Below are 14,589 nucleotides of genomic sequence, written 5' to 3'. Positions count from 1 at the left end.
GTGATGTCACGTCGCTTCATTACTCCCCTTCCAGTGAGAACCTCATTCGAACGAATCGAGAAATTTAGATGGAACTTTAATAGGTCTCCCAACACGTGATGTCTTGTTAAAAAAAGACTTCTTAGGCGGTTCGTCAGAAAATGTAACTCTTTTCTTCTTGATATTTGAAGCAGCAATTTTTGGAAGGACTGAAGGTGTGCCGACTGTAGGCATTGAACTGAAGGAAGAGGCGTTGTTCTCCAAGTCTGCAGACTGTTCTACGAAGCATGGTTTTAAACGATTAATAGAGATATTTCGAGATTTTTCCTTTATTGATAGTGTGTAGTATTCTTTGTTTCTGGAAAGTACTTTAAAAGGTCCTTCATATGGGGGTTGAAGTGGTGGACGAACGGCGTCAGTTCGTACGAATACATGAGAAGTAGTCCTAAGATCTTTCGTCACAAAAATGGGAGATTTTCCATGTCGTGAAGGTGGAGCAGGCCTAACTTGAGAAATATTTCCTTAGTTGACCAGCGAAAGTAGAAATGTCAGTAGATGCTTGTGTTTCATGAAGAAAATCACTAGGTAATCTTATATTTGAGCCATAAACCAATTCCGATGGAGTTGTTTGGAATTCTTCTCTGAAAGTGGAGCGTAGCCCCAGTAGTACAGTAGGTAGAACTTTCGTCCACTGAGGATTATTATGGCACATGATGCTATTTTTCAGAGTTCGATGCCATCGCTCTATAAACCCATTGCAAGCAGGATTGTAAGATGTGGTTCGCCTTCGCTCGATTCCTAAGAGGTGGGCAAGTTCGGTGAAAAGAGACGACTCGAACTGACTTCCTTGATCTGTAATTATTATTGACGGTGTTCCAAAGCGAGAAATCCAACCACTATAAATTGCTTCTGCAACGGTGTTAGCTTTAATATCAGGCACCGGTAAGGCTTCTGGCCAGCGAGTAAACCTGTCTATTAAGGTTACACAATATCTTTGTCCTTCGGAAGTTATCAAAGGTCCAATTATGTCCAGATGAATTTCGTCAAATCTTTTTGAGGTTGGTACATACTCCCCAACTGGTTTATGCACATGTATCTTGGATCTTTGACAAGATAGACAGTTTTTAGTGAATTCTTTGACATCTTTGTTCATTGAAGGCCATACGAACTTTTTTGTCACTAGATGTGCTGTAGCTCGAGCCCCTGGATGACATAGATTGTGGATAGACGAAAATATTACTTTTCGAAATGCCTTTGTCACATAAGGTCGTGGTTTTCCTGTAGAAGTATCACAATATATTTCTTCATCGGTTCCGAAAACGGGTAATTTTTCAAACTTTAGATTAGTATTTGATTTTAAGAGATTTTTGAGCTCTTCATCAGTTTCTTGCTCCTTGGCTAGTGCACTAAAATCAATCGTTTCCGGAAGGACAACTTCCTCAACTCTTGATAATGCATCAGCTACTTCATTATCTACACCAGAAATGTGCTGTATATCAGTTGTAAATTGGCTGATAAAATCTAGATGCCTCATTTGTCGCGGTGATGCTTTATCACCTTTCTGCAGAAATGCGTAAATTAGAGGACGGTGGTCAGTGTAAATGGTAAAATTATGTCCTTCTAAGAAATACTTGAAATGTTTTACTGCAGAATAGGCTGCTAGTAGCTCTCTGTCATAGGTGCTATAGCGTGCTTGAGTGTCTGTCAACTTCTTGGAGAAAAAACTAAGTGGTTCCCAGACACCTGAAATATTTTGTTGCACTACACCACCAATCGCATGATCAGATGCATCGACCATTAAAGCCAATTTCGCTTTTTGATCTGGATGTGCCAATAATGTGGCAGAGCATAGTTCTTTCTTACTATTTTCGAAAGCTTGAATAGTTTCTTCCGTCCAATTTATTTTTGATTTATCATTTTTCTTCTTTCCTTTGAGAAAACTGTTAAGTGTCGCCAATTTCTCAGCAGCATTCGGTATGAATCTATGATAAAAATTTATAACACCAAGGTAACGACGCAGTTCTTTGATATTATTTGGCCTTTTATATTCAGCAATAATTTTTATCCGGTCATCAGTTGGTTTGAGGCCTTTTTCTGAAATATGATGTCCTAAAAAATTAATGTTTGATTTTAAAAAGACGCATTTTTCTAAATTGATGACCAAACCAGCTTCTTGAAATCTATGAAAAACGTGTTTTAGATGTGAAAGATGTTCGTCTTCGGTTCTGGAAGCCACAAGTACATCATCAAGGTAGGCAAAGCAGAAATCTAATCCGCGAAGTACGGTATGGATGAATCTTTGGAAGGTTTGTGCGGCATTACGTAACCCGAAACTCATTCTTATGAATTCAAAGGAGCCAAATGGGGTACAGATTGCTGTTTTCTCAACGTCATTAGGTTCGACCAGTATCTGGTGATAAGCTCTGACTAAGTCCACTGTTGAAAATATTTTACAACCATGTAATTGGTTGTTGAAATCTTGAATATGTGGCAATGTATATCGATCAGGTATAGTGACAGCATTTAAATTTCGGTAATCACCGCATGGTCTGTAGCTTCCATTTTTCTTTGGTACTATGTGTAAAGGACTGGCCCAAGCGCTTTTTGATGGCCGACAGATTCCTTGCTCAATCATGTACTCAAATTCTTTTCGTGCAATTTTTAATCTATCGGGTGCCAAACTTCTTGGTTTTGAAAAAACTGGTGGACCAGTTGTTATAATATGATGGGTGACGTCATGTTTGATGTCTTTGACTGTCGAATGTTCTACAGTTATATCTTTGAATTCATTCAACAGTTGGTAAATTTTAGGATCAGTAGTTTTAGACGACACAGTAGTCAAATTAGTCGACGGAACATGGGCAAGTCGACCAAAGGATTTTAAAGATGTAGTAGGATCTATTAACTTTCTTTTTTTAATATCAACTAAAAGACCGTATTCTTTAAGAAAATCAGCACCTATTATTGCTTTAGAAACATCGGCAACAATAAAGGTCCAACAAAATTTTCGTCTTAAGCCCAGATCAAGGAAAAGTCGCTGTGTTCCAAATGTGTGCACTTGCGAAGCATTAGCAGCATACAAGTAAAATTTTGGATCAGGACTTTTTTTCTGTTTCGAAGAAACGGGTAAAACAGATACATCAGCTCCAGTATCGATAAGAAAATTTCGTTTACTAGAGTGATCATAAATAAAAAGGCGACTGGAATTCTGGCTACCATCGTCTTGCGCCGCCAACGATGGTCTAATTAGTTTTCCGATTTTTCGAAATCAGCCACAAATGAACAGGGTTTAGTGCATCTAGTTGACTTTTTACCAAAACGACGATGATACCAACAAATACCTTCTCTAGATTTTGATCGGTTCCTATAATTGGAACTTTGGCGATTAAAATGATTTTTATTTCTAGAGGTACTGCGTGATCTTCGCAGCTCACTAACTTCTTTAGAAAGTTCATTAATTTTGTCTAATATTGTTGATAAATTCAGACTTTCTGATTTAGTCGCTTCTGGATTTCTATTGGCAGAAACTCTGATAAATAAGATTCCAAATGAAATAACATTTCCAAAACGTACGTTTACCATGAAAAAGTTTCATGTTGTGGGAATTGGTAGATTTTCGTTTTTTCGGTAAAATATTTCCCTCCTGAAAAAATAAAATTGCATCTTGTTTTGTTTTTGGCAAATCCCAAAGACGAATTTTCGTAGCACTAAAATTGGCGACAAAAAATAATTGTTTTTTTGTTTTTGTTTCGTCAACATTCTTTATTTTACGTTTCTTAGTTTCTAAATAATGATTTTTATTGAAACTTGAAATTTTTTGATAAAAATTGTTGTCAAAAAACTTTGTTTACAAAATTAAATTTCATAAAATTATGAGGCTTATGTATACTTTTTGTTCATTTTAATTTTTGAAGTAATATGATTCTTAAAACTATAGAATGTAAAGTTTAAATGGGCCTTTCATGTTATATCATTAAATTTAGTAATATTATTTCTCGGGCATGAGGTTTTAACTCTTATAAGAATATACATATTTTTTTCTGTTAATGTACAAATATTTTTCCGATGTGTTTTGGATATTCCTTCTCTAATAAAAAGAGATACCATTTTGTTTTCGGTTGCACAAGAAAGAATATCAAGCATTTTTCTTTTTTAAATTTAATAAGCCACATTAAAGAAGGAACGTTGCAATGCTACACGCTACATTAACGACGTCTCCAGAGTAACTGAATGACGGTTCATATAGAAATCGCAGGTATGCGTCTCATACAACAACGCCCCCTATAGTTCGTTGCGATCGCGAATAGAAAAACAATATTTTTACGACTTTCATTAGTTTTATGCTGATGACAACCAAAACAATCTGGAAATGAATGAGGAAAAACTGGATCCTACCACGTGATTTTTCAGCCAATAAAAATACTCCGACAACAAAAATCTTTTCACCTGACACGTAATAATTTGAAATAATGGAATCGACAACAAAAGACAATCTCGAAAAAAAATTTTTTTTTTAATTTTAATTTTATTTTACTTTGCATGTCTTTTTTCTCTTCATTTTCATGCATTGTCATCCAATTCTGAACTGTGTGCTAAATTTGAAGTTTGTAGCTAGTCGGAAAGTTAGTTTAAAATCGATTACAAAATTCCACCCGGACAGACATACACGAAGGCAAGTTTATATAAACGTGGTAATAAAATCATCTACTGGAGGGTATCTGCTACCGAGGGATATAACTGTAGAAATTTTTACTTAAACGTAATGGCATAGTTAAATTTAATTTTGTTAAGCACGTCATGAAGAAGAAAAATTAATATCGTTAAGAATGATTGAGTGAAAATTAATTTTAACCTGTGAAAGAAGCATAAAGAAATTAAACTGGAAGATGATAAGTTAAATTAGGAATAATAAAAGATTGATTTAGCATATCTCCTAAGTTTGGCTCATTTATTGAAGTAATATAGTCTCAGGGGTCTGTTTAGAAGTCTCACAGTCTCAGTTCATTGGTTTGGCAAACTGCTGCACTCATTGACTTCTGGAAAAAAAGACAGCTTCTCTTCTTTGGCGCTGTGGTTAACATTTGTTTGCTAGTGAGGGGAAGATTTGTCTTTAGTCTATTTACGAATTAAAAAGTATCAAAATAATTAGTGCTAATTAATAAATGTAAATCATCATGGAATAAAAATAGTTTGATACCTAATAACCACATTATCTAATACAACATGTGTTAGACATTGCTATTAAAAACTTAAATGTTAACAATGTTAGTTCGTTTATAATGCAATTTTTTCTTTCTTCATTTTCCTGAGTTTTATGAATTTTGTTTCTTTTTCAAAGTTTTTAATGTAAATGCAATTATTTGGTTGTAGTTTTTGTCATTATATATGCACATACATAAGTGCATGCTGATCCTTAAAAAAATACAAATATTAGGTATAGATAAAACATTTGTGTAAGTGGGTGTTTTATTGAAATTTAGTATAAAATATGGCAAAATTGAGAAACAAAATAGAGCAATGAAGACATTTATTTACATGGCACGTAATTTTAAGAAGAAAAGAAATATTCAAGAATTCGTTTGATTTATAAGTTTTGAAGAATAATAATATTTATAACTTTAACATAAAATTACTTTTATAAAATTTTTTGAAATGAAAAAAATATTTGAACAACCTTATTTAATAATTGTATTTTTCGTTCTCAATGCCCCTAATCTCTTGTGAAGCAAAACGATAATTTCGAATTTTATTATTACCATACCTGCCAAGTGTCCTGTTACCATCCTGCCAAGTGTTTAATGAAGACTCCTGTATTTTACGACTATAACCTGTTAACCCATATATTCTAAAATGTCTCTGTAGTTTTTGAAGAAAGTAATTTTTAAAAAAATTTTACCCAGTAAAATATCCGCTGGTAGCAAAAATACTTCTCTTATTCCTCAACAGATAGTGCTATTGCTAGCACATGTTATTGCTAAGTTGAGTGTTAACAGTTTAAGTACTCCTTGCTGTCAGGTGGACGTTTTCGTGGTTTTCCTCTCCATGCAATGCAAATGTGGGTTAGTTCCTTCAAAAAGTCCTCCACGAAGGCAAATTTCGCCTAGTATTTGATTGATTCAGGAGTTCCCTTGTCTTCTGGATTGGGTTCAATTTGACAAGGCGACAGAGTTGAACATTAGTAGCCGTAAACTCAAGCAATTGGGTTGGCTGTTTAACAACGGTTATAAAATAATTTATAAATAATGGTTTAAAAAATCTTCTTTAGATTAAGATTTCTTACTATATATAAAATTCTAATGATGGTGTCGCAGTTTTCCATTGTTGTCGGTGCATTTTTATTGGCTGGAAAATCACGTGGTAGGATCCAGTTTTCCCTCATTCATTTCCATATTGTTTAGGTTGTCATCAGCACAAAATATCCCTAATTTAAACTTATTTTCCAATACTGCTACTATTAGCGAGAGTATTAAATTATGTTTGTGAACTCATCAAATTTGTTTGAACAATACAATGCTATAAGAATATAAATGTTATTTTAAAAAATGATTACTTCGAAAAATCACTTCCGTTCACCAAGAGATCTAATATTTGGGTAAAGTAATATTTGAGAGTAATATTTAGACGTGGGAAGTAGAGGCACAAGAGTAAGTAAACAGAATTCCTTTTAGTACATATATGTTAAGTGAATAATTTTAAATTTACTAGAAAAATTGTTTTCTGCCAAGAAAAGACAATTATTGCGAAGCAATATTGCAAAGCAATAATCGGGGTTGGTTAGCGGCAGCGAACAGGGGGCTTAGCCCCCTAGTATATACATATTATTTTGCTAAATGTAAGTACTTATATTATTTTCAATTTTGAATTTCTCTTTTTGACTTACATAATTCTGCATGATGTATCAAAACTTTACTCGTAGCCTAATAAATGTCGCAAGTGAAATCTCTGTTATTTTATTTCTTCAATGTTGGCAGTCATGTATTTACATTCATGTGATTGATCATTGTTTTGAAAGTATATACATTTATTATGCAGCTACTGTCAGTTCCTTGGCTAAGTTTGGTGCTCACTGTGAAGAGCTTCTACCAAATAATTTAGTTCTACTGCAGAGAAGCCTCCTGGATTGTGATGATGAAGTGAGAGACAGAGCAACCTACTATTTAAATATCCTAAATCAGAAAGAAGCAAAAAGGACTTTACTCCCAATTCATCTTGAATGGTACATCTCTTTTCTTTATTGAATTTATAAATAAAGCTTTGAAATTTATATTCACAATAGTTTAATGGAAGTAGGTATGTAGTGATGTTTTAAAAAAGCTTAATTTTTCAGTCTAAAATCAACTATGCCAGAGATGGTTTCCAAATAGAAAATATGTACAGTTTCCTAATTATCAAGGGTTGCCACTCCACAGGGGAAATATAGGAAATTTTAAAATCACCTGAAATAACAGAGAATTTTGATTTTTCTTTACAATTTTAAAAAATACAAGGAAATTAGTTTCATTTCGTCTTTGAAAATTGGTGACCACTCAATGCATAATCTATGGCATAGGTTGTTATTCCAACTATACTAATCTATTTCATTTAGTATAACATTATTTAACTATGTTCAGCTGCTCCTTTTTTTCTCTCTAAGTCTTTGCAGCAATTAAAACTAGCACAGTTAGCCTAATATAGCTCACACAAGAGCACAGTAATTGTGTTTCCTTTTAATATATTGTGAATAATGCATGGTGCGTAGCGTTTTTAAAAAATGCTTAAAGGTGCTTATTTACGATGTTCGTTTTTAAAAAGCAATTAAAACTACTTTTTTATGAGGTAATTTTAAAGAGTGCTTAATTTTCCCTTTTCGAAGATTTTTTTCTTTACCATGTTGTTTTCCACTGCGTATTATGCAAAGCATGATTATCACATTGTTCTATTCAACGTTTTCACAATTCATTCAACCACAATTCATTTCGGCATGCTGTTTGTCCGTAGCGTATGATAGTACCCATCATCGTGACATATTTGATGAAATACTTGGGGGTCTGCATGCGCGTCTATTGAGCAGGATTAGTTGAGATGCTGGCACTCTCATGTGCAACTCTGCTGCATTTTCTTGAGATATTCTCGATTTCAGGCTTTATTTCCCACCCTCTGATGAACTGAAAAATCTCTCAATCTTTTTATGGTGGCTAATATAATCAAGAAAAGAGTTTTTGTCAGAAACTAGTTATCTAATCATGATCATGTAAAGTCCTCGAAAATTACTTTGTTAATGTGTTTAGTGCTTAAAAATATTTTTTAAGTGCTTAAAAAGCACTTTAAAGGTGCTTATTTTTTGTTGGGAGATTTGTTTACGCACCCTAAAATATGTACAGGAAATTTTTTTCCCAGATTTGAGTGGAAACCCTGGTAAAGTTTTAAAATTTATATTTGCAATAGTTTAGAGGAAGAAGATTTGAATATATAGGATTATATTTTGAAAAAGCTTAATTTAGTGTAAAGATGGTTTCCTACTTGCGCCATATTGTTTTAAGCTGATGTTACTAAATGCTGCTTTTTCACTAGCACATGAAGTACACATCTGTTCAATTTCTATTAAAATGAAATTACTCTTAAATGCAAAAGTATGGTTGAAAGCATTGGATAAGGTAAAAGTTAACTGTCGGATCTGCTTTGGGGTTAAAAAAAGTTACATTAAGGTTTCAATTCATTTAAACTAATAATTTGTGGATTTGTGGTTTAATGGTTAGGCTATCCGCTTTCTGCCGGAGAAGCTGTGGAGGGGGGGGGGTTCAAATTTCAGATGGGGCATTTGATTTTTACCTCCAAATTTCTGTTCTAAGAACTATTTGGTATATTTTATTCTGTTTATATTGTATTTTAATTTAAATTATTTCTAAAAAAATTTTAAATTTTAGAAGCAAAAAAAACTAAGTATTTAATTGTTTATTCTTTTTTTTCAAAATGTATGGATTTTTCTTTTAATTGTCATTTAAAATTTTTTGATAAACTAACTGAATTTTTTTTTCAATTTTATAATAAATAATTTAAATTTTGTATTAAATTTAATTATGAATAAGTAAACAAAAGTATGTTCGGCTAGTTAAAAAAAAGAAAACTATTTATTACATAACTGGAAAATCATTCTATTAAAAATACAAAATTAATTTCGAATGCATTCTGATTATTTGAAATTTAATGGATTATAGTTAAGTAATAAATAGTCCTCTTTATTTTTAAGCAAGCCTGATAATATAGTTTTGTTTATATTTTCATAATTAAGTTCAATCAGAACTTAAATTTATTATAAATAAAAAAATTTAGTTATTAAAACATATTTATTATAATTTTTTTAAAAATAAAAAATAATCCTTATGTTTTAATTAAAAATATTAAACATCGATTCATTTTTTTTGTTCTTATAAATTTTAAGTTTTTAAAAAAAAAAATTTAATTGAAAAACTAACTAATAAATAATTAATAAATACTTATCCACTTGCAAAATAATATTTGATAAAATTCAGTCTCCTCAGCTGGGATACAAGCCACCGACCTCCCGTGAATAGACTGGCATTTACAATACAAAGCATAATGAGCTGGAAAGTGTGTTAGTTTAGGAGTAACTGAAACTATAATGGGGCGTATTTTAATCTAGGGGCAGAGCTGGCAGCTAATTTTTACCCTGTCTAAGGTTTTCAACTATGATCTTTGAATGTTCCACATGATTACAATAACGAGGCGACGAAAGTGCTCCCTGTCACTGCTCATCAACGCATTTTTTTAAGGTTTGTCAGTTTCTGTTGTTGGTTTGGAAAAAAGCTTTGTATCAGTACTCATTAGGACCTTCAGAATTGCCCGTCGATATCAAAATTGTGCCCGTGGCTATTCAACCTTTGATGGAAGATAAGAAAGCTGGTAAGTTTCTTTTGACTAGAATTTAAGTGCATGTATTATGTGTTAGTGTATGTAGGGTATCTGCGCACCTGGAAACTCATGAGAAATCATGGAAACTCATAAAGTTCGTTATTGAGCAAAATTAGTCATGAAATGACACGATTTTAACTATTTTTTATAAACAAATCATGGAAAGTAATAGTTTTTGGTCGTCGAAAAATCTAATTTTTGAAATGGAACCTATCCCCTTCCCCTCCATTTTTAAGGTGTAGCGAATATCTGACTTTGTAACATAATCCCCACTCACAGTCATATTTTATTAAAATATAAAATGTTTTAATCATATTCTGTAAAAATTATAGTGTTCTTTCAAAAAAAATGAAAAAAACACACTTTCTAGAGCGAATTATCTTTTAAACTTCTTGTGATTTCAGAACTTTTGTTATTATTTTTTTTTATATGTTATCAATTCAAAATTCTAACTGAAGCAATCCAATCATTGGCGAATTTTTTTAATTCCGAAATGAGAACAGAAAAATTAGGAGTCTTTCGTTTTTTTCCGATGAACAAGAAAAGTATCTTTAGAATATGATCCTGCAAAGAAAAAGAAAAAAAATTGTTTTTGTATTTTTTTCAGCTATTTTATTGCTTCAACTCTTTCGCTAATCTGTTTTTTTGTATTTAAAATCTATAAATATGAAGACGCAGAGTATAACAGTTTTGGTTATACCTACCATTTCAATTAATGTTATTATAATGCTTTTTTAAATTTATTGTTGCGTTTTTGTCGGAGAAAATAGTAACTTTCAGTCATGAAAAGCTCTTCAAATTAGTCCTGGAAAGTCGTGAATTTGAAAGTCTGAAATGTTGCAGATATCCTGTGTATGTAAGTATGATTATTTGATATTGTTGATTTGTCATTTTCAGATGTTTCCACCATTGGGAAGTCCAAAGATAAAGTTGCTGCTTCACGTCAAGATATATTTGCAGGTAACGTATTTATCCTTTTCTTTGTTTAGTTTAACACAATTTTTTGAAACTCTTGCTCCAAGAAAAATAAAGCCACAGTATAAGTGCCTTAAATTTTAAACTGCATATGAAACATTCTCCGGTTAGTGCAACATTTGTGCCCTTTTCTTTTATTGAATTATTTCCACTACAAGCGATGCTGAAAAAGTCAGTTAGTTCATTTTTCAATAACAATTAATAATTCTACATACAGCCTGATATTTATTTTGGCAGCCTACTGTTTTAGAGGAAAATAGCTGTCTCGCTTGTTTTCCAGATAAAAATAGTGTTTTTCTAGAACGTCTGGAGTATGCATAGTTTCTAAGCTCAATTTAAAGCGTAAGTCGGTGCACCGGTATAGCAGCCATCATCTTGATGCATCGGAGCTCTGATTAAGCGGCCAACATGAATTGACATATGCCATGTAACGATATAAGGGTTTAACTTTTATTTTTTTTGTTTTTATTGTACTTTTTCACAGAACATTTCAGATAACCAATGGGTCTATTGTGATTTTTTTTAATTTATATTAATATATATACCTGGCAACATGTTATGGACAATTTAAGACTTGAGTGCCTAATAATACCGTAATAAAAAATGACATTTTTTAAAATCTCGTTGAAAAGTGGTAATAACTACTTAAAATTAATTTAGATTTACGTCAGAAAAAACTCGTGGAAAAGCGTAGGAATAACTATTTGAAAAAAATCCTTCATATTTACGATAAAGCTTGCAAAGAAAGTGTAGAGAAAAAAGATTATTTAAATGTGTGATTCAACTTCAGGATTAAAAATATAATCACACTTAAAATTTCAAGATTTTTAAAACTTTGCGAAAATACGTTGCCATAACTGCCGAATAATCCAGATATATTCGATGAAATCGGCAGAAGTAAATCACGTCAAAAAATGATTAATCAAATATGCGATCGATAACTCATTGGTCAAAATATCGTATGAAGCGTTTCGGGATTTTAAAAATTGTACGGACATAAGTAGTTGTAACTGCCGAAAGAAGGATCAAAACGTCATTTGTATACGTCAAAAAGTAATAACTCAAAAGAGCAATTTAAAATTTTCATCATTTGTTTAAGAAATTTTGGAGAAAAAAAAATTATTTTGTATACCTGAATAGTCTCCTGTTCGAAGAATCCTGTTTGAAGACTCCTGTATTTCATGTCTGTTTCCTGTTTACCAATATATTCTCAAATTTCTCCGTATTTGTTAAAGAAATTGGCGATAAAATATCTGCTAGTGTCAAAAATACTTTTCACATTCTTCAACAGATAGTGCAATGCCCAGTACTGCAGTATGTTGAGTGTTAATAGTTTAAGTAGTTATAAATAATGGTTTAAAAAATCTTCTTCAGATTAATATTCATATACATATTTTTTACTTCACTAAATGTAAGTGTTTATATTATTTCCGATTTTGAATTTCTCTTTTTGACTTGCATGACTAGGCATAATGTATTAAAACTTTACTCATAGCCTAAAACATGTAGCTAGTAAAATCTCCGTTATTTTATTTAACCAATGTTGGCAGATATGATTGTGTTCAAAAGCTTTCGCAGGCTGCACATAAGCAGTCGGCGGGCCGCAAATTGTGCACCCCTATGGAAGAAAAAGCATCCAAATCTATTAACCTTTGCCAATACTTTTCAATTCATTCAATACTAAATATTACAAATAAATATTTTGATTGATATTAAAAAAGGACTTACCTGCACTTTAAAAAAAAGGGCACATTTATTAAAGTTTAAAACTGATTGTCGCTAAAGCTTTTATTTTATTGTAAAGTTAAGCAAGTTCTCTTTAAAACAAGAGCTGTAACATCTCTGATATTTTTAGTTTGATTTTTTCAGATCAATTGTCGGCAGTTCCAGAGGTCTCTTCATTGAACTTGAGTCCATTGTTTAAATCTTCTCTTCCTATTGAACTCACTGAATCCGAGACTGAGTTTGTTGTTAGATGCATTAAACACACATTCACTAATTACATTGTGTTGCAGGTAAGAAATCTTTTTTGTAGTTGAACCTCAGTCATATCTCCTGGGACCATTAACTGCAAACAATAGAAAGTTTGTATTGCAGACAGAAAATTGTTTCAAAGCGATTGCAAATATTCATTGTTGGCAATGGTATTGGATCTGTACTTCATCAGTTTCTGCAATATAGCAAGTTTTATGAACTGATGCATAAACATCAAATGTGATGTTTGAGGTATTTTCACCAAATTATTAGTTTTTAACTATTGGTATAATTTCTGACCCCGCAGCAGAATCGTGGCGGCGCTGTCGCAGAACAATACCGAATTCTTGCAGAAAGATTTTTCTTTTGTAAAGTAAAAAAATTTGTCTTTTTTTTCTGCAGAAAGTTTTGAAAGGTTTTATCTTTTCTTCAGAATTATATTTTAAAGATGGCTTTCTCGTGCATCTGAGTGAGGAAAAAATGCTTATGATTCTTCTATTCTCATTTGAGAATAATTATTGAAAAAAAGAATAATGAAGTAAAAAATTTAGTTTTCTTTTCTGCTAAATTAAATTTTTTATACATTTATTACTATTGATTTTCACATTGTTTTCAAAAACCAATATTTTTAATACGATATTATTTATTACAATTACTGAATCTCAAAATAGAATCACACATTTAGTAACCTCTTTTGAAGAGTCCGATTTGCGTGATTTCGCCGTTGATCTATTTTTTGTGGTAGTTTTAGTAACAGATATCACAACTTTTTATTTATTTTTTAATGTGATGATACACAAAATGCAAAAAAGTAAATAATTATTGTGTCTTCCTATTACAAAATGCGAGAATATTGCTCATGATATTAGAATAAAAACAATATTACATATTCAATTTGAAAAATTATTTAATTTTTTCCGGAAAGTTGTTTTTTTTTTTTTTTTTTTTTTTTTTTGGAAGTTGACGTTTCTGTTACTTTAAATTAGTAACATGTGCAGTTGTTATTATTAAAAATACCTAGCTGAAAGATATTAGTACTGATGAGGAATGTTGCAGAAAGCCCAAAAAAATTTTGCCACAGCGATTTGTGAACGATGGATGTAAAACTCCGATAGTTTCAAAAACTGTCTCAACTAGCTCTTTTAATGTAATAAGAATATCATTTGTTATGGGACTGTAGTGTATCTACCACTACAAAAACAAAATTCCAATTCACTAGTATATAAGACATGATAACTCGATTCTATGTTGGGGTACCTCTCCATAGATGAAGGTTGACATTGTCTATAACTTCTATCCCCACATTGGTGACCCGGACGTGACCGTCAAAACAAGACAATACGTCTGGGAAAACAAAAGATGGGAAGATGAAATGCTGTTCTACTGAAATAAAATAAATACCCTTATCTTTAAGAAGGGGTTTCTTGAAATTGTGATAAGGGAGGGAGACATGAACTGTGGATTGGTTTAAATAAACATTTAAAATCAACGATTTAGATATTTTCTGAATTATATACTTTAGAGAATTATTTATTATAACTATTATTTTGAATTATTTATTAGGGAATTACTTTCATTTAAAAAAAAATCAGTTCTTTTTTCTACCTTTTTATTTTTTCTTCCCTATATTCAATACAAAATGAAATTGATTTTCTTAATTAAACGTATTATAACGCATAGTAACTTTATATATATATATATATATATATATATATATATATATATATATATATATATATATATATATATATA

The 14,589-nt window shown here is 31.5% G+C and overlaps 1 protein-coding gene across 8 annotated transcripts in view; it reads left to right on the top strand.

Annotated features, from left to right (window-relative positions):
• Window positions 1-14,589, top strand: part of LOC147816905 (cysteine--tRNA ligase, cytoplasmic-like) — a 113,691-nt gene that overhangs the window by 69,079 nt on the left and 30,023 nt on the right. For all 8 annotated transcript variants that reach the window (XM_087152581.1, XM_087152583.1, XM_087152578.1 and 5 more), the window contains exons 4-7: window positions 7,012-7,195; window positions 9,750-9,879; window positions 10,786-10,848; window positions 12,733-12,878. In XM_087152581.1, the coding sequence (XP_087008707.1) occupies window positions 7,193-7,195; window positions 9,750-9,879; window positions 10,786-10,848; window positions 12,733-12,878 (342 nt within the window). In that variant the 5' untranslated portion in view covers window positions 7,012-7,192. The remainder of the gene's footprint in view (window positions 1-7,011; window positions 7,196-9,749; window positions 9,880-10,785; window positions 10,849-12,732; window positions 12,879-14,589) is intronic.

Source organism: Parasteatoda tepidariorum, chromosome 1, assembly GCF_982258835.1.
Source record: "Parasteatoda tepidariorum strain Cologne lab strain chromosome 1, Ptep-v5.0, whole genome shotgun sequence".
Lineage (NCBI taxonomy): Eukaryota > Metazoa > Arthropoda > Arachnida > Araneae > Theridiidae > Parasteatoda > Parasteatoda tepidariorum.
The sequence above is the reverse complement of the archived record's forward strand: the minus strand, read 5'-3'. Positions and strand labels throughout refer to the sequence as shown.